This window comes from Lissotriton helveticus, chromosome 8 (assembly GCF_964261635.1).
Source record: "Lissotriton helveticus chromosome 8, aLisHel1.1, whole genome shotgun sequence".
In the NCBI taxonomy this organism is placed as follows: domain Eukaryota; kingdom Metazoa; phylum Chordata; class Amphibia; order Caudata; family Salamandridae; genus Lissotriton; species Lissotriton helveticus.
This window is the reverse complement of record NC_136069.1, coordinates 733838781-733859043: the sequence shown is the minus strand read 5'-3', so window position 1 is coordinate 733859043 and position 20263 is coordinate 733838781. Positions and strand designations below refer to the sequence as shown.

Below are 20263 nucleotides of genomic sequence, written 5' to 3'. Positions count from 1 at the left end.
AATTTCGTTTCCATTTCAATGGAAATGTTTCTGCCTGACAGTGCACTATCACACGATGCTTTAGTGATATACTTGTAACCGTGTGGTCTAAATGCACCACTGGTCAAATACTACACCCTTACCCCTCTCCTGCTGATTCCATTTGCTGCACTTTGTGACACTTGGATTTTTCACAATCTCTAGGACTTCAGTGATGTAACATTGATAGCAGCACCCCACTCTTCCTTAAATTGGACATGAAAAACCATCCTTACTTATTGCCATCTCTCTTTTTCCTTCACATGAATGTTTCCTCTCTCCCATATCTGCATACCTTCTCTCTGAGCATAACATTCTCTTGCCTTATTCTCTTATCATGTATTTCTGCAAAATGCCTACAACTCATTTCAAAGCTTCCAACCTTTCCTTTGAAAGTCATACCACTACAACCTAGACATACCGTATCTCCTCTAACTCATGTTTTGATGCCGCCAATCTTTTTTCATCAACTCAAACTCCCCTCTTCCCAACTAATACTCACACCTAACAACTCCCCTTAATTTATTCTACCACCAAGATACTCAAGTAGATGTACAGAATGGTTTGCCTGACCTCACAAGATTATTTCCAATAACGAACAATGCCAATAACTCTGGACTAACTACTAACCTTGGATTAGGGAGCAGCATGCTGACTGGTATAAAGTGATGCAACACATCATCAGGGGTAGTAAGCGACATATACATTCAGTCACTATTACAATGCCCACGCGTGGCAGCATGCTGCTTACAGCATGTTACTTGCTGTCCTATGGCTCTCAAGTTTCAAAAATCAGGCACCCAATCGGGAACAAGGGTACTCTAACTAAACCTTTGTTCTTCTCAAATCACGCCTGGCTGAGGTTTTACGTTGATTTTAGTGGATTTCAATCTATGGGTCAACTACCAGCTGAGGAATCAAGCCCACAATCTTGCAAGGTTGCTGACTGAGCTAATGGAACCTGGCATCTGCAAAGATCTGAGGCCACAAGTGTGATTTCCAGACCTCTTGTGAGGTCAGGAAATCAAATGCTATTAAGGTGCATACTAGTAACAACTGCTGTTTATAGAGCTTTGAGAAGTGGCATGAAGCACTATATTAAAAACAATTACTATTATCATCAGCAAGCCTGTCAGAAGCTTTTGTGGGGCCATCACCGGATGCTGCAACTGCCTTCACTAATATCACAATAGTGACAACATAATGCATAACCAAAACAAAAAGAAACACCAGGGACTCATCTGCTCTTGCCAGCTGCATAACAGCCTGGTAAACTCTCTTGCACCTATAGCATCAGATATCATCTGCTTGTCGCTTCAGCACACCGAGGTGTCAGGCTGCCTATAAGGATATTATTCACCCATTAACGGCAAATGTACTTTAGTGGTTGATAGAGCAAGCACATGTTTTTACGTACTGATGCATGCTAAAATCATAAGAAGGGAGGAAACTGGACAATTTCAGCTGCACAGCGAGGATCTGACTCTTCAACTTCATCATCAGTCAAGATGACAGACAACCTTGATTGACACATGCAAGAAACTACTGAGTGTATTATACTATGATCAGCGAGTAGTCCTAAATTCTCTAGAACCTTTGAGGTGCACACAGTACTTTAATTCACAGAATTTTACTAACACTTGCAAGAACCCATGGGTATCGGTAAACACTTGCGGATTGGATTGGATTGCCTCATTCTTACAAGGATGCATGAACGAAGTAAAGATGGACAAATCCGCCAAGAAGGGCTAATAGATCCCCTCTGCCGTTCCCTAAAGGTTGTCTCTCTCCATGTGGCTACTTAATGTGTGCGTCAAGCCCATTGGTCTTTGAAATCAATCAATAGGAGACATCCTATCAAAATTATATTCTGCATCTCAGATCATTCTTCGTCTGGATAGCGATCATGGAAACTATCCAGTCATGTTAACGATCCACACCCATTCTCAGGACTAGATGATGGAAAGCAGCATATGCCATACTGGTCCAAATGATTGAAGTGTTACTCTATCCTCACCCATCTTCAGTACTAGATGATGGAAAGCAGAATATGCAAAACTGGTCCAAATGATTGAAGAGTTACTCTTCAACAAAATAAATCCAGTCCAACTGTTATGTCTTCTCCTCTCCTGCACCCAAAGTAAGAAGTCTCGGAATTATTTTGACCGACCCTATGACAAAGATCATGCACGTTTAACTCCACATACTCAGCATTTTTTACAACAAAATTGAAAACTAATAATAAATTAGAGTCCAAACAGTCATGCGCACTCTGCATGTTCCCCATCAGGCTGTAATGCACAGCCTGGTGAGGAATATGCACAGGCTCCCTGTCCCTACTGAGCGTCCATTCACAGTGCTTAGACCAATCACAACACTGCATTGCAGCATTGGGATTGGCTTAGGAGAACCTGGGTAGCTTCCTTGTTCTGGGATGCGCCAGATGAGAAGCAAGGATAGCGGCAGTAAAAAGGTACGTGTTTTTCTTTCTTTCTTTTTTTTTTCTCTCTCATTGCCCTCCCACCCCGCCATCCCCATTCTCTTCCAGCTGCCACTGGGGTTAATTCCGCTCACGTTATTCTTTTTTTTCATTATGCCGTTCTATCATTCTGTGGAGCATATTTGTTTTTGTTTCCGAATCTCCTAGACCAATGAATGTTCATGCAGCTCCTATATTCACTTGGAGTGAAATGTTTAGGGGTATTAGGTAAACGTGTTCACATTTGCTTAGACTGCATGGAGGGGGCCCACTAACAGGCGATGGACCTCCTCCTTCAAACACCTATTTGAGTGTCAATTGTAAGCAGATTGACAGATTACACTGGTGGAGGTATTCTTCTGTTGTAACTCACATCAGGGTATATGCCCCATTAGATCACCTATGTTATATGACATGACAAAAATATTGCAAGTACTATATCTACCTAACCACTACATTGCAAGGTAAGTATAGCTAAGCAAATGTAGAGATAAGACTAGCAATGTTTTACTCACCAAGGTGGTGTAGTAGTAGGTGATGTAAATTATGTGATATTATTTTAAGGCAAAATTCTCCAGCTCGATTTTGTTATATACAGCCCACAGTGGGCTCTATGTATTTTCTAGTTTCAGTAATGTTGTAGTTTACAACAACTCATTTATTTTGTGACACTTCCTTGCCATCTATGGGAGGTTTCTTCGATCCCATTACATCCAGGACATCCTTTACCTTGAGGATGGATCACTTACATAAAGGTGCAACAGTACTCCTGTGATGGGATTTGCATCTTTTAAATATGCTTTGTTATCTTTGCAGGTGACCAAGGCTTTCCAGGACCAACTGGGCGTAATGGCACTCGTGGAATACCAGGCATTTCGAATGTAACCGGAACACCTGGCGAAGTAGGGTCAGGAGGTCTACCAGGAGTACCAGGTAAAATGCCCCTTCGATTACCCTAGTAAACTCCCACAAAATGAAAGTAGAAAAAACCCTACAGACTTTATAAAGTAAGGAAATTCTTTTGTAGTCGAACATTGCTGTCTGTAATACAAACAGTAAGAAAAGAAAATATCAAATATAAATATATCTATTGAAGCGTAACTCATTGTCATGATTCCAAAGGGCATCACAAAGAAAGTAATAGAAGGAGTGTGCAAACTAAGACTGTATGCTCCAAGGAGAGAGGTATTGCTGAGAGGATACTGCTCAGTAGTTTTGGTGGTTGTGGGAATACACCTAGTAAAAACAAATAGTTTCCACTCACAGCAGGAAGAATATAGGTGCAGAAATGGGCAAGGAATCAGGAACAACATGTGGGATCCAGTTAAATCCAGGTCCAGGTCAAGAAACCCAAAGGCTGGTAATTAGGGTGGATATACCAGTAAGAATCAGTATCTGCGGGCCCACAATCTCGGCCTTCAATTATTTTCCAACTTGTAATTGTGTGCCAAGGTAGGTAGCATGCACCTACAACCAACTGTAAGTTCACTGAAGTAGTGGACTGCACAAGTCAGAACATGAATTGTGCTACTCAATCTTTTCATGTTCCCATCTCAAAAGTGTGGAAATGAGTGATGGCTTTTGAATATTGTAAGGACAACTTAACTTTTTGCATTTTTCTCCATTATGGGAGCTCTGTGTAGTGTTTTTCTTCACTTCCTATTATGTATTGCGTGCTGATATCCTCTTCATATTTAATTCAGAAGAATATATCCGAGGATTCTTTCGTTTGTGGTACGGCTCTTTGTAATGTGTGTGTGTAGTAAAGAGTAGTGTCCAATTTGTAAACACTGCGTAGTTTACTCTTGGGGTAGAAGGCGAGGGTTTAATATCTGGATATTCTTCAACACAGTAGATCTGGGAGGAGGTCTTGACCCTGTGATGGCATGTTTCGCTGTGCATTCATGTGTAATTTTTTATGTTAATATATATATTTTTTAATTAATTGTTCTTGACTTTAACTTAATTGTATTTTCTTTTCCCTATTACAATTGTCTATCAGGCACATGCATCAAGAAAAGCTTTTGCGAGTCATTAATTGCGATTATTAAGGAATCGCAATTAAGGACTCTCAAAAGCCTATGCATGTAGGAATCGCTATTAAAATAGCCTACAGTCATTCATTCCTATGGGCCCATAGGAATGAATGGGAGATTGCAGGCGCAATTTGCGAGTACCAATAGGTATTTGCAAATTGCGCATGCAATTTCAAGGGTGCTGTCGCACCCCTGAAATTGCTCTGTGCCACATGTTGCGCTCACACATGCCCCAAGGGCATGTCTGTATGTAACCTACATCTTTGAAAAATTCACTTCAGTGCATTTTTCAAAGTTTTTGCAAATTACCATCAAGTTCAACTTCATGGTAATTTGCGCCCCCTAATAGCAAAATCGCTATTTTAAAGTGGTTCTTGCATTGCATTTAAGGAATCGCAAATTGTGGTGATGTGGTACAGCACTAAAATACGTGAGTCTCACTCCTGAGGCAAGGTACTTGGCAGGGCTGACAATTTTAGGTGTGTTTTTGAGTCGATCACTGTGAGAAGGAAAGTAGCTCCAGTAGCAGGTGGCGACCCTCAACACTGGAGGGGCATTGAGGGGACCAAGAGCCAAACCCAGTGGGGACCAAAAAGATTTTTTTTTAAAGAGAAAAATGTACTTACTGTGTACCACTCTCCTCCGTGTTTTTCGTCTTTCTCAGCACTACGGCACCTCGTGGAGCCTCAGGCAACACCCTTCTGCAAATCCAGAAGCTGCTCTGATGCTACAGATGAGCAGCATGAGAGCAGAGCCAGGATTGGCTGGAGCGGGCTGCCTCAACGCCCCAGGAGGCCTGTGCCTGCTGTTCACCCAGCTGTCTGAGACAGCCAGGTGGAGAGGTTTACACTGCGCATGTCAGGTTGTCGCAAGACGGACGGCCAAAGTGACAGTGTAAACAGGTGGAGTGAGCACCACTCCCCTACTGCCAGTCAGCAGCAGCCCCGTCCCCAAACACTGCTTGAAATGGGAGCAGTGAGAAATAAAAACGATAATTACCTTTATTACCATTTTATTTTTCACCTTTGCTGCACTCGCCGCAAGGGGGGGGCGACACTCTTCTGCCTTAATGGGGGGACCGCCGCCGCTGAGTTACTCGTGAAATAAAGAGTGGAGGAGGAAGACGGACGAGGAGGTAACGGCACCTGCGAAGGTGTGAAAAAACTTGTGATTATGTGTAATCAATTACAAGTGAGATTCCTCAAAACAGCAGTGAGTTTTTGATAAGAAGTATTTATTTTTCCATTGCATATTTTAATGCACAATGATCATAGTGTATAAAAACAGCAGTAATTGGTAAATGAAACTGGTAAAGTGAGACTGAATTTCCATAGCTTCTTTTAATAAAATCCGCACACCTCTACAGGTTATCCAGGGCCAATGGGCAGACCTGGCCTTAATGCTCTGCCAGGGTTCAAAGGAGAAGCCGGAGAGCCGGGTGTTCTGGGAGAGACTGGTGCTATAGGAGGAAAAGGAGATTTTGGAGCAGTTGGTGTGCCCGGCATCCCTGGACCCCTGGGAGCAAAAGGTACGCCAGTAAAAGAATCGTTTTGTTGGGTTATGGTTAGCAATATTTGTTTTGTTTATTCAATGTCCATAAATGCATATGTATTCAATTGCAACTCAGCTTCAGGCAACTTTAGGGTAGGGGGAAAAGGCACTTCAGAAATCCTGCCTCCGCTGGCTGATTGCCTGTTACTGCCTGTACTGGCCCCAATACCTGCATTAACCTTTTTGACCGTCTCATATGCTCTAGCCTGAGGGTTCGAATGACAAACATTTTTCCTCATTTAAGGTAAGCTTATGCCTAAAACAGGTGTAATGTGTGCATGCCTAAAGTAAGTTTGATTAATAAACGTTAGAAGCGGCCCAAATCACAAAGTATTAATAACGGTGTCTTGTGTGATTTACTCATGAAAATCTAGGAGTAAGACAAAAGTCTTACAACTGGAAACCATTCACAGAAAATGTTTTGTGAATCAGGCCTGGATATTCAGGTGTAACTGACACCTAAGGCATGAGTAAGACACAACTACCCACAGAAAGGCTTTGCGAGTCGGGCCCAATAAATTGGAATGTATGTGTGTATTTGTATTTGATGTATGTGTGTGTGTGTGTGTGTAATGTACGCTTCACATGTATGCATTACTGACACTTAAAATGCTGAGTAGGTTTAAATTATACCAAATACTAACTTTTTTAAAAGAGGGCTTCAAATCCCACTTCTTCTGTTTCTAAAAATTACAGATAAAAAGCATTAATGTCATCCAGTCTAATGTCACCCAGTTGTCTGATCTGAACATCCACTCCTCACACATGGGAGCAGATTTACTCCTACATGATAGTAACCAATACTGGTGTAGGATTACATGTAAATACATAGGTTTAAGAGCACCATTTGACACTTTTTGTGAAAATAAAATATGAATTTGCACACACAAATCATGCCATTTGCGCTTGTAAATTTAACTTACGTACATTGTGACTGGGATTCTCTGTTTACATATTCAGCAGCACAGCTATTAATGCTGATCAATCCTCCCTAGAGAATTGAACGCACACTGGAAGGCTTGACTGAGGTTCTGAATTGTGCAATAGGGAATAATGGATTTGCCACAGTTCTTTTAAAGTGTTATTGCTTCGCATATGCTGGAGCGCTGGGCCATACAATGTAAACTCCTAGTCAAGTCACAAAGATTTTTACCCATTGGTCATATGAAGCTTTGATAGCTGACATGAAGCACTGAAAGGGAGAAAACATAAAAACAATAAAACTACTTACCTTGCGCTCGCTGCATCACCGAGTTGGAAATGCAGCAAGCGCAAGGTAAATAGCTTTATTTATCTATTTACTTACTCTACTCCTTGCCGTCGTATGTCCGACTCAATGACCCCCCACCATGCCCCAACCCTGCCCCATCCCCGCCCCACAGCATTCCCTCTGTGAGCCGCCACTGGTTTCTCAAGATGAGTTTCATCAAGTATAAGTAGCTCTTCTTATAAAAAAAGTTGAAGACCTCTGTCCTTTAGGGACTTTCCGGACCTGACAATGAAACAACCCAAGGGGGGCTGTCTTCTTGAATATCGCCACCAACAATATCACAATTCAAGAAAATTGAGGACAGAATATGGAGGGGCAAAATATCAAAAGATACGTGTCCACAGATAAGTATAGATTTACTATACCTAACCCCACATCTATGTATTTTGAAGCGATATCTACAGCGTAGGTACATATATGTGGAGTTAGGTATAGGACAACTCGATAAGTTGCAAGTCGATATTTGTTTTCTCGATATTCTGTCCTCTGTACTGTGTCCCATTGATACTGTGGCTTCACTATTCAGGGGCTACACCCCAAATAGTGCATTGATTACAGCCAACTGACGTAAATGCTAAATCGATTCCACCCAGGAACGGAATGAAAGTAATCCCTGTCACAGACTGGATACAGTGCCCTATAAGGTGTATCCAGGGGCAAAAGGAGATGGCTACCACATGCACTGGTTATAGAGAACCAGTCTAAAGGTGCTACGGGTCTACTCTGAAGTAAGTGACCGGGGCAGTCCATGACATGTACTGTATACAGACAGCTATCATGAATGATAGAAAAAGTCCATTCTTAAGCAGCCCGTCCCGATGTTGTCTGGGAGCAATTAGGCTTCAGGGCCCCTGCCCGCCCCGACGTTGTCCGTGGGTCCCCCGGAGCCTTCCTCCATATATTGCAGTATTATACCTCTATGTTTACTTTGTACGCTTTTGTAGCAGCCCGTCCCGACGTTGTCCGTGAGCAATTAGGCTTCAGGGCCCCCGCCCGCCCCGACGTTGTCCGTGGGTCCCCCGGAGCCTTCCTCCATATATTGCAGTATTATACCTCTATGTTTACTTTGTACGCTTTTGTAGCAGCCCGTCCCGACGTTGTCTGGGAGCAATTAGGCTTCAGGGCCCCCGCCCGCCCCGACATTGTCAGTGGGTCCCCCGGAGCCTTCCTCCATATATTGCAGTATTATACCTCTATGTTTACTTTGTACGCTTTTGTAGCAGCCCGTCCCGACGTTGTCCGGGAGCAATTAGGCTTCAGGGCCCCCGCCCGCCCCGACGTTGTCCGTGGCTCCCCCGAAGCCTTCCTCCATATATTGCAGTATTATACCTCTATGTTTACTTTGTACGCTTTTGTAACCTGCACACGTAACTTTTTTCTCCTGTAATGCACCGTTTGTCTCACTTTTTTAATGCTCCGTTTGCTTCCTTTTGCTACCTGCACACGTCACTTTTTCCTCCTAAACCTCTGTTTACTTCCTACGCTTTTGTAACCTGCACACGTAACTTTTTCCTCCTGTAAAGCACCGTTTGGCTCACTTTTGTAATGCTCAGTTTGCTTCCTCTTGCTCATGATGTACGCTTTTGTAACCTGCACACGTAACTTTTTCCTCCAGTAATGCACCATTTGGCTCACTTTTGTAATGCTCCGTTTGCTTCCTCTTGCTCATGTTTTTCATTTTTGCTTCATTTTTCCGCCGCTCACCTCTCCTAAATAAATAAACAAATAACCTACCTCATCCGCCGCTCACTGCTCCTCCCCGCCTGTCCGCCGCTCCTCACCGCCTGTCTGCCACTCCTCACCGCCTGTCCGCTGCTCCTCACTGCTCCTCCCCGCGCCATGTCCGCCGGTCCTCCACGCGCTCCTGGACGCCGCTCCTCCCCGCGCTCCTCCCGTCGGGCACGCACGTCGCGGCCGGCGCTTCTTCCAAGGGACTACTTTTTTTCGGTACATTTTTTAAATAACGTATATTTATTACGTTTATATAACCTATGTCCATCTGCACACCCTGACGATTACAACGATGTATCGGGTGTGTGGATTGGCGCTCTGGTTCCCGAGTTTACCCGCCTCAAAGGTTCAAAGTTCTTCCTTTATAATAGTAGTATAGATATAGGGTCAGGTGTGTCAGATGACCAACCAAGCTTTCACTGAATACAGGCCGCCATTGGAAATGTTCTAAAGAGTCAATTTGGGAGAGAAGAAGAGTAACCTAAAGGCATCAAACGGGGGAGTTTATCCATAGTTAAAGAACTAATGTTTTTAAATTATTCTACCTTGTAACCCGCTAATTCTGTTTCTTATGTTAAGCGCTCTGATACCTTGACTCAAATGTTTTTGCCCTTTTGCTGGACTGTCTTTACTCCATCCCCCCTCAGGTTCCCTTCCCCCTCTCACCCATTCTTAGACTCATATGCGTGTCCCCCCCTTTCCTTCTCTGCATCTCATGATTTGTCATTTACTTTGTAATTTCTGTGAAGAAATCTTTTTAAATTATTGTACCTGTAACTCGCTGTTGTTCGTATGTAAAGCGCTCTGATACCTTCGGGTCTAGCCAGCGCTATATAAAACTCAATAAACAAACACACTTTACGGTTTGCCCATAATTGATAAAGGGGAAATCTATGCAGTATTGTTAAATAGTCAGGGTTACATGGTCACGACCATACGCGTAGACAAACATATACAAAGATTGATAAAATTAAACAAACAGTTTTGTCAAATAACAGATCATAGAGATTGTGGCCCACTCCTTAAATAAGGCTAATTACTTTCATCCACAGCCATCAAGAAATTAGTAGTGTCAGTCAGAATTTAGACTTGGGGCCTAATTTAGATCTTGGCGGACAGATTACTCCATCAATGGTGGCGGATTATTCTGTCCGCCGAAATATATATCCTATTACATTAGGGGTATCCACATTTTCATGCAGGGGGTGGTTTAGGAATTTCAGATTCATAATGTAGCTGAAGTGAGGGGTTGACCTGTGACCCCAACTTGAGCCTCACTAGCAACTCACCTGTCCCCCCAACCTCCCGCAACATTGTTCTTAGTAGGCAGCCAAACTCATCCTGTTGAGTAGTTTCCAAGGCTCTATTTATCTGATACCAACCTCTAGAGTAAGCACAGACCCGCCTTTCTTGCCTGAAACATCTATTGCTTTTGAGGAGTTTGAAATACTGGTCTTGTGTTCTAGGTAGTTTGTATATACTTCTTTACACTCGCAAATATTCCGAGTATACCAGCACATTAATTATTCTTGACTTCAGACTACAACAGAGTTCAGGATATCTCTCTATTCTAATTGTACTATTGCTCTGTTTCTTACAGTACTTTCTGAAGAAGCGTTTTGTGAACTTTTTACCTTTACGCATTCACTTGATTACATTAAATGTAGTGTTTTTTGTTTTCAGTGCCTATTGTTTTGTGGATTACAGTTGAAATTTTCAAGTGTTTTTTTTAAATTCTGAAAATAAGGGGTTATCAGAAAAAGGAAGTTTTAAATACTGGTCTTGTGTTCTAGGTAGTTTCTATATACTTCTTTGCACTCACAAATATTCCTGAACAATATCATAACACTGCTTGGGGCCTGTTTCTGTATTTAGCCAAATGTGGACAAAAATGTTTGGAGGAAAAATCAAGTAAAATTCCTATGTGCACCACTTCATGGTAGATAACGTCCTTTTGCTTTTTCAGAATAAAAAAAAAACACTTGAAAATTCCAACTGTAATCCACAAAACAATAGCCACTGAAAACAAAAAACCCTACATTTAATTAAATCAAGTGAATGCGTAAAGATAAAAAGTTCACAAAAAGCTTCTTCAGAAAGTACAGTAAGAAACAGAGCAATGGTACAATTAGAACAGTGATATATCCTGAACTCTGTTGTAGTCTGAAGTCAAGAATAATGGATGTGCTGGTATATTCGGAACCGTATATTGATCTGAAATCTGACCTAAACCAATCCTATTCATAAACAGATTCTGCGAGCATTTAAAGATTTGACATAATTAGATCCACGGCATATTCAAAGTATTTTATTAGAAGTAAAGTGGCATACTGAGAGCTTGCTAGAATCCTAATACTCACGTAATTGAAGCCTTGCCATAATCATAGATGTTTTAATCAAAGTTCTCGAATTGGAATGCTGCCATAATTTGTCACCTCATTGCGGAGTGGTGTGGCTCACTGGTTAGAGGCGGCAGACCCGTAAGCAGAGGACGGCCCGGGACCAGGGTTCGATTCCCGACGCGGCAGGGTCGTGGACCAGGGTCAGCGGACTCGATAATTCTCGCCTCGGTGCCTACTCTAACCAGAGATCACACTCGGCAACTCTGGGCATTAGCTTGCCTCATCTTCACAACGGCCCCCCAGACCGCCGGGGATGCTTGGTCGCACCTTAGAGATACCCATTAGGGACCATCTCTCAGGGTGAGCCAGGACGGGTTCCCCAGCGGTCGAAGCGCGGAGATACTCCTCCGGGAGTTGATTCTAGCGCTATATAAACCCACAATTAATTAATTAATTAATTAATTAATTGCCTGGTACCAAATAGGACATGCAGCTTTTTTTTACCTGACAAGTGGATTTCTGAAACATCTCGTCCCATGGATATTTTATGTAATTCCCTACAACTGATACTGATGTCAATGATGCCCAGCTGAAAAACCTGGATTTTACTACTATCCATAAAATAAGAAACAAAAGAAACCAATGCTGCTGGCACCATGGCTTGTGCCTCCACTGTGTGAGACTGATGAAGGGATGAATGCCTGCATGCCTGGCAAACAGCATGACATGAAAATGCCCAAAGTCTCAATCAAATCCGGATCTTGACTGCTCTTCGTCAAAAGTCCAACCTCAAAATCGAAGGATAGTGCAAGACTTTAAATTAATAACTTCAGAAATGCTTGTAGACAAAGAGTACATTATATATACTCCTGAAAGCATATTTTCAAACTCCAACTTGTCCAGAATGCAGAGGCCCAGATGGTCAGCACGACCCTCAGATGAGACAACTTCACGCCTTGAGGTCCTTTCATTGGCTGTCCTTCTGTTCAAGAATAATCTACAAAATATTGACTAGTGTCCATAAGATTATAAATAGCAAGGTACCTGCCTGCCAAGTAAACTCTCTCCTTATTGCCCTACTCATCCGTTGCGTTTGTGGGTTCTTCTAAACATCTTTTGCTGCCAGATCTCAAAACGAGAACAGTCTGTTATGGAAAGGTTGTTCTCCATAGCCGCTTTGATGCTATGGAACTCCTTACTTTATAAACTGAAACAAAATCATCCTAGCTTCAGGAACATACTAAAAACTTGCCTCTTTAAAAGCTAGTCCACTCGTCTCTTACGCATTATAGTTTTTTTTCATTGATCTTTGCCTGTTATTTTTCCTCACAACACGAAAAGCTCTCTGTACATGTGCTCAATAAAAACAAATAGCATAACATACCACTCCACACTGAAACATACTCATTGCTGGTTTTCTTTTCAGGTCACAAAGGAGAACAAGGCCTCACAGGATTTCTTGGAAGACCAGGAATCCCTGGTGATCGTGGACCATCTGGACCAAAGGGTGACAGGGGACAATCCGGTGAGTAACTGTAGACCCACTTTAACTTTAGCAAAGCAGTAGGGTGAGCAGCATGTGGTATTTAACAAGGCAGTTATATTCTGGTGGTTACGCAATGCACCACGGGATACTGCAGTTACTTAAAAACCTCAGCATTGCCACCGTGTGAAGGTTCTGTGCATCATTAAGGCCACCGCAGTTGGCCGCCTTGTGGCACCTCAACAAACAGACACCGGCGGCCAACAGATTCCAACAAATGTCCTCACAAAGGCCCCGCATCAATGGAAAAGCAGGACTTGAATGTCAATGTAATTTTGGGAGGGCCTTTGACAATTCTTACACCAAGGCAGACCATCTGCAAGCTGCACAAACAGGTGGTTAAGATGGTCTTTTCAATGATGGGTGCTGAATGAACTGTGCCAACCACATGCTGTATGGGCACCACTTCTCTGCATTTTACGTGCCCACAGTGCTACCTTAACAGCACAAGAAAGACTACAAACAACTGCTTTGCCCAGGGGGAAGAGAAAATAGTAACATGGGTATTGCAAGACTCATAGACGTAGGAACTACTTCGTTCATCAATGCTCCAACATGGGGGCTTGTGAATTTAGGCTCTCATACCCAACATTCCCTAAATAGTTCTGACAAGTTATCACATGAGTTCCCAATATGTTTAATTTTGTGGTGTTGTATTTTGTCCTTCTTGGCAGATTGAATGCATATTTGGACTGTTAATGTGCATAGATATTTTTGGGTTGGTAGTCGGTCACTGTCCTGCTATTGGACAAACCCATGTAGAATTCAAATACATTTATTATTCACTTCCATGAAGTTACAATAAGACAGACAACGAGGAACAAAAAAGAGAAACAAAACTTAATCCAGAATGCCAAATCCCAGAAGGGCGTCACAACTGTACACACAACATATTTCCTCCAAGGCATTAAACTAACCCAGCACACAGGTACTTCTTCCACCTCATATGTACACATTCTTTCACCTGCTTATCATTAAAAACCACAGTTGGAATACTGAGACAAGTGTTAACCATCTAAGGTGGTAAGTCATCGGGTGATGAAGACATTAAATGTATTCATCCTTTTACAGGTGTCCTAATCGCTCTCTGCTTTACAATTAATTTCAGTTTACATACAATGTAATTCCTCTGCTACTGACCATTTGTGGACATCTTTAGGCCTTTCCTCCAATGCTGGACCCTCTGAATGTAGCCAGTTTAAGCCAAAACATCTTCTGGCTAAGACCAGACATGCATTTGCCAGCTTCTGTTTAATTGTTTTTTTTGGACTCCTAATACTCTCCTTAGAGACAATACTCCATTTTCTTTTAGTGTCATAGATCCCATCACCTCTTGGATTTTTTCAAAATCACACAATTCATTGGCACGCGGCGACGACGACATATGACATCTAGGGGACTCTCTCCCACTGTCCTGATTAATTTTATATATTTCAGAGTTCAGATAAATCCTAGGCTGATACTTAAATTGAGTGATCTTGAATCTAGTGTCTTATGGCAAACTGTCCTAATATGGGTGCAAACATGCTACCATTCCATGTCTGATATTGGTCCACTACAATCTACCTCCCAAAGTTATGTGACGGGATTGAAGCTTGTAAACTATCAGTCTGCAGCACTGTACATAGAACCTTATTTTGTTTGTCTGTTAAATGTAAGATCTAAGATAGCTCCCAATATCTTTGCTGTTGCTGATTGCTGGGGAAATCCTAGCCATGCCATCCTAGCAGCTTTCCTCACTATGGAGAAAGCCAAACATGATCTAATCTGCACACATTCAGGTTCTGTGCTTCTTCAAAACTAATACACTTTCCCTCAAAATATAAATATCCATTGTCAAAGCACCCTCCATGTGTCCAATGCGTCACCTCTTACACCTTGGTCTAAGAACAACTCTAGTACACTGTTACTAGAAAAAAAAAGTCACACCTGTGATAAGAAATATGTTACAACCTGGTCTACAAACATCTCTGGTATACTGTTACTAGGAAAATGTCACATCTCTAATTATAACAATGTTACACCTTGGTCTAAGAACATCTCTGTTACACTGTTACTAGAAAAAAGCCACACATGTGATTAGAACAATGTTACACTTCAGTGCAAGAACATCTCTGGAATACTGTTACTAAACAAAGTCACACCTGTGAGTAGAACAATGTTACATTTTGGTGCAAGAACATCTCTGGAATACTGCTACTTCAAAAAGGTTACACCTGTGATTAGAAAAATATTACACCTTGGTCTAAGAAGGTTTCTAGTATGACGCTGAAATTGCTGCTGCAGCTCACTGTAATGGAGAACAAGCATTTGCAATGCAATAGGTCTTGCATTTACGCAAGACCTATTGCTTTGAAAATGGTAGGCATCATGGACAACGGGAAGGCGGGCGGGGGTAGACGGCATGGACAATGGGAGGGAGGGGGTGGGCGGGGGAGAAGAAGCAGACAACGGGAGGGCAGGCAAGAAAGCACGGACAATGGGAAGGCGGGCTGGCGGGGGAGAGGAGAAGGCACGGACAACGGGTGGGAGGGCGGGGAGGGGAAAATAAGGCACGACAACGGGATGGAAGGGGGGAGTAAAGAAGGCACCAAAGCATGTCCTGCCTGCAGTAAGAGAACCTCATTAAAGAACATAGTGCTCACAGTCTAAATAACATGTACCGTGTAACAACCAAAGTAGAGGGGCAAGTCATCATGGGAGGTAACAAATGAAGAGGAGGCGGTACTAAGGAGGAACTAACAAGCCTATTGATGATTTAGAAGCCAGCATTTAGGACGGACAACGACACAAGTCAATGGCAAATATGGGCGAGAGTAGGTGGGACTTCTATTCCCTACTCATCTACAATAAGTCTTGCACATGCGCGCTGGCTCTAGGCTCGACCAAAAAACTGTTTCTGTAACCCTCCTATTTAGAAAGAAATTAGAAGTAAAAATATCAATCATCATGCCTCGTTAGAAAATAAACAAATAGTGCCTAAAATGTCAACTGAGCTCCAAAACACTGTGTATTAGTCATTATGCTACCTAGCAAAGTCTGTACGAGAGGGTCTAGTCCATTCTTAATCCTGCACTCTGTAACTCCCATCTCAGTCTTCGCAGCAGGAGCACACACATGGACAACCTTGATTAGAGGGAGGAGTAAAGACCTTCAGCCACATCACATACATTTTACAGTGTTGCACAAAAACAGGGTAAATCCACAGGATGGGGGCAAATCAATTTTGCTCCAGTCCATGTCGCTGAAACATTTTGCTTCAGCACAAAAATAGAGAAAACTAATTGTGAAGTCTTATGTAATGTAATGCATGCATACATTATTTTAAATTAGTAAATATTTTGACAAAGTCAATGGATAAAATCTTTAAAATAAGTGGAGCCAGTTCATTTTGCAGTATTATACTGCTTGGAGCTTCCATCAACTCCTGATTAGGCTACTTTATTTCACTGTACTGTGGGCTATCCTAGTCCGTCCTGCTGCGATCACAGAGTTCAAACTGCTGTAGTACGATCCAGTGCTTAAAATGGAAATATAGAAGTGTTGGAACTCACTGTGCAGACTACCTGTTTGCTCCTGAGAAGAGTCCGGTACTCTCCCTTTCAAGTTAAAGAAGGGCAGGTTCTCAGTACCAGACAGTACCTGCCGATTTAAGGCACTGGTAGGAGCAATAGCAGGCGCCGTATCTAGAAGAGTAATTTTATTTTTATGGTATTTATTTATAAAGCGCACACATCATCCCCAAGCGGACATCCAGGCACTAGAACCAAATAAAGAAGCTCTGCACAAACGGCCTTTAAAGAGGGTGCAGCCAAGTTTTCAAGTACTTACGAAACACAAAAAGACCCCCCATTAGACGTATGCCTAAAGGAAGGGAATTCCGATGAAACGCAGCAAAATGGCTGAAAGAGCGCCCCCCCCCCATCCTGGCTTTCCTAATTCGGGTACTACGAATCAGAGCTTGTTTGGAAGAACGCATCGCTCTGCTAGGCTTGCCACGTAAAATAGAAGGCCCTGTCTCATGGAGTGCCTTTTGCACATAGGAAAGTATTTTAAGCCTGGCTGTCTTACGTACCGGGAGCCAGTGGAACTAATTGAGGCAGAATGATGCTGGGCTCCTTCTAGGGTTGTTGCAGATTAGTCTAGAAACTTCATTTTGAATAAGCTGTAACTGACTGAAAAGATAGTCAGCTTTCAATTCAAGTAGTAATCTTTGTTGTGACAAGGTACTTTTAGCTCTCCCTAAATCTTGCCTTGTCTCTCATCAGGATACAGCAACACAAAAAGATGATAGACGGAATGCCGAGCATTGTCCAACATTCCTCCTCAGTACAGAAATCTGGGCCTAAATCCATCGTTTTTTTGCTCACCATGCCATTCCGGTTTGGACCCAGCCATATGTAAATCAGTCTTGACCCTGCTCCCCATGGAAACCGTCCAGCCTGAACTGCCAGGCCAGGTCCTCCCTATACTGGAAATAATCATCCTGGTACTGTTTTCAGGGTAACACCCTTCATCAGCCAGACTGGCTTGAATCCAATGGCATAGTGAGCATGGGACCCATTTCTGGGCATACCCTTCCCACTTGGGGCCACTATAGAAACACAAAAAGATGATGGATGGAATGCTGAATATTGTCAAACATTCACCACCATTACAGAGATCTGGGCCTAAATCTATTGTTTTTTGCTCACCATGCCATTCCAGTTTGGACCCAGCCATATGCAAATCAGTCTTGAACCTGCTCTACATGGGAACGGTCCAGCCCAAACTGCCAGGCCAGGTCTTCCCTGGACCAGAAACAAGCATCCTAGGTCTGGTCTCGGGGTATCAACCCTCATCAGCCAGGCTGGCTTGAATCTATTGGCGTAGTCTGCACAGGACCCACGTATGAGAATACCCTTCCTACTTAGGGCGACTATAGCAAAACAAAAAGATGATGGAGGAAATGCTGAACATTGAAAGTGTGTGATGGTTGATGAAGGTAATCCTTTCACTGACCAGAGGTTGAAATCAGCAACAAAACTGAAAATATTACACCCCTACACTTGGAAAAAATTTATTTTCAAATATCGATTTCAACAATAGATTACACTTAATTAAATTTGGCTTGTCAATTGTTAAAGCATGATAGTAATAGGATATCGTGTATAAACAAAAAGAATCCACTAGGATAGCTTCGGTGATCCCTACAATGGTGGGGAGCAACCAGTGTTGTTTAAATACCCCTCACACACCAAAAGGCCCCTTGGTGTCATGCTTCATCATCGGGGTCTTCGCAAACCTCTACGGAATGCGGCGTGCTACGACTCATGACTACGTAGGAGCACTGAGGGTGAACTATGTGTTGGTGTGTGTGGAGTAATAGTGTGTGAGTGGTGAGGTGAAAGTGTTGGTTAAAAAATACCTGGCTCGTAGGAGGAAAACAAAAAATTTGTATTAAGTCCTCGGCTGGTATCATTAAAAAAGTGCAGGCGAGGTTGTTATTTACTGATTATGGTAAGACAACCTCAAAAGTGCGTCGACATGTTTCGGAGTAGAAGACTCCTTCTTCAGGATGAGGATGTGCACTAGTTATCCTCACCTTACTCACATGTATATGTAGATGTCAAAGTGTTCTCTACAAAAATATATATAGTGAAATGTACCTATCTGTTTTTAAAGAGAAAGTCCGTTGCGCCCAATTGGCGATATACAGAACCTGTGAATGAACAAAAAGTCATATAAAACAAAAGGTCTAAAATTAGAACACATGTTCAAGAAAAACTGTGTAAATACACAGAAGGGTAACGACAAACCAAAAATAAGGTCCAGGAACCCTGAAAAAGAAAAAGAAATAGAAAAACACGAACAAACATATAGACTAGGACACACATTAATTGTTTCTGAAGGTCTCCATTGGATTCCGTAAGGTGAAAGAAACGGATTTAATATCACACAGTTGTCAACATATATACATTGCTTACTTATAGTAATGGGCTAAATAGCCTCATGAGCCAAATGCGTGGTATTGGGGGTTCTCTGTTCTGCTCAATGTAGCAACCTGTGAGGTATTAAAGGAACTGAGTTTTAGGATCTAAAATATTAGCTCCCGGTACAGATATAAGTAGTCACACATTACACCATCACACTCACGGTAACAGCATGGCCAGGTAGGCTCTCATCCCCTCAACGCGGCTACGACAAAGTGTCGGTTCACTGAAAAGCAAACTCCTTTTATAGTACCTCAAGAGGTTCTGATTGCCACCTAATTGAAAACGGAATCGGCCCAAACAAGGACATGGCCCTTAAGTTCTGATCCGGTTCTGCGCGAGCTTGGTGGGTGTGTCTGATGTTCAGAACACATGTGCGAAGAAAAGACACTAACCGCGAGCGCATGCGCGAAGTGGTAGTGTCTGCAAAACGTCTGGGCGTTTCTGTGCAGCTGGCAGGGGGACTTTGCAGGCGCTCGCGCATGCGCGTGTGAGATACCTCGCTCTTCTCCGTGTTGCTGGGGCTTTTTCTTAAATACAGGGTTATATATGGTCTGAGCATTTCTGTACAGCTTGCAAGCGCAGCTTGCAGGCGCTCGGCATGCGTGTGTGGGGGGGTTACCTCGATCTTATCAGTGATGCTGGGGCTTTTTTCTTAAACCCAGGGTTATATATAGAGTCCTGAGCCCTATATACTACATGGGCATATTGTCTATTCAGAACAGTGAGAAACACATTTTTTTACTCCGGACTGGTAATGTTCAAGGATAGTATGACAGTCACTTGCGGGCTATCATCGCAATTGGCTCCATGGAATGGAGTCATTTAATCCAGTGATGTCTGTGCCCAAACGAAACACCCACCTTTGTTCTTTTTCTAAAAGGCCCATTTCTGACGGCAGTTGCTCAATCACAGTCCAGTGTATTTCACTCACACAGTGCTGTGCCTCCAAAAAATGTGTTGCCATTTTTGTAGTTTGTTTCTTGCACCTTACATTGCTTTTGTGTTAGTTTATTCTCGTTTTTACAGCACGTGTTGTCATACCCACATATTCTTTTCCACATGGGCATGTAATCAGGTATACAACATTCCTACTGTTGCAGTTTGTGAACGCACGTTGTTCCCATTTGGTGCCGTTTTTGAAGGTGAGAGTAAGACTCTTCTCAGTCAGGTGGCAGCTATTACAATTGCCACATGGAAGGTGTCCATGAAGACTTTGTAATCTGGTTTGTTGAATCACATTGGTAGGAGGTCTAGTATGTACCAGGATGTCTTTCAAGTTCCTTCCTCTCCTGTGAGCGAATAAGGGCTTTTCTAGATC

General features: G+C 42.7%; 1 protein-coding gene across 1 annotated transcript in view; it reads left to right on the top strand.

The window, feature by feature from the left end:
* Nucleotides 1-20263, top strand: part of COL4A2 (collagen type IV alpha 2 chain) — a 732177-nt gene that overhangs the window by 671457 nt on the left and 40457 nt on the right. Inside the window, exons 41-43 of the mRNA XM_078657554.1 lie at nucleotides 3314-3430; nucleotides 5900-6061; nucleotides 12854-12952. Of these exons, the coding sequence (XP_078513680.1) occupies nucleotides 3314-3430; nucleotides 5900-6061; nucleotides 12854-12952 (378 nt within the window). The remainder of the gene's footprint in view (nucleotides 1-3313; nucleotides 3431-5899; nucleotides 6062-12853; nucleotides 12953-20263) is intronic.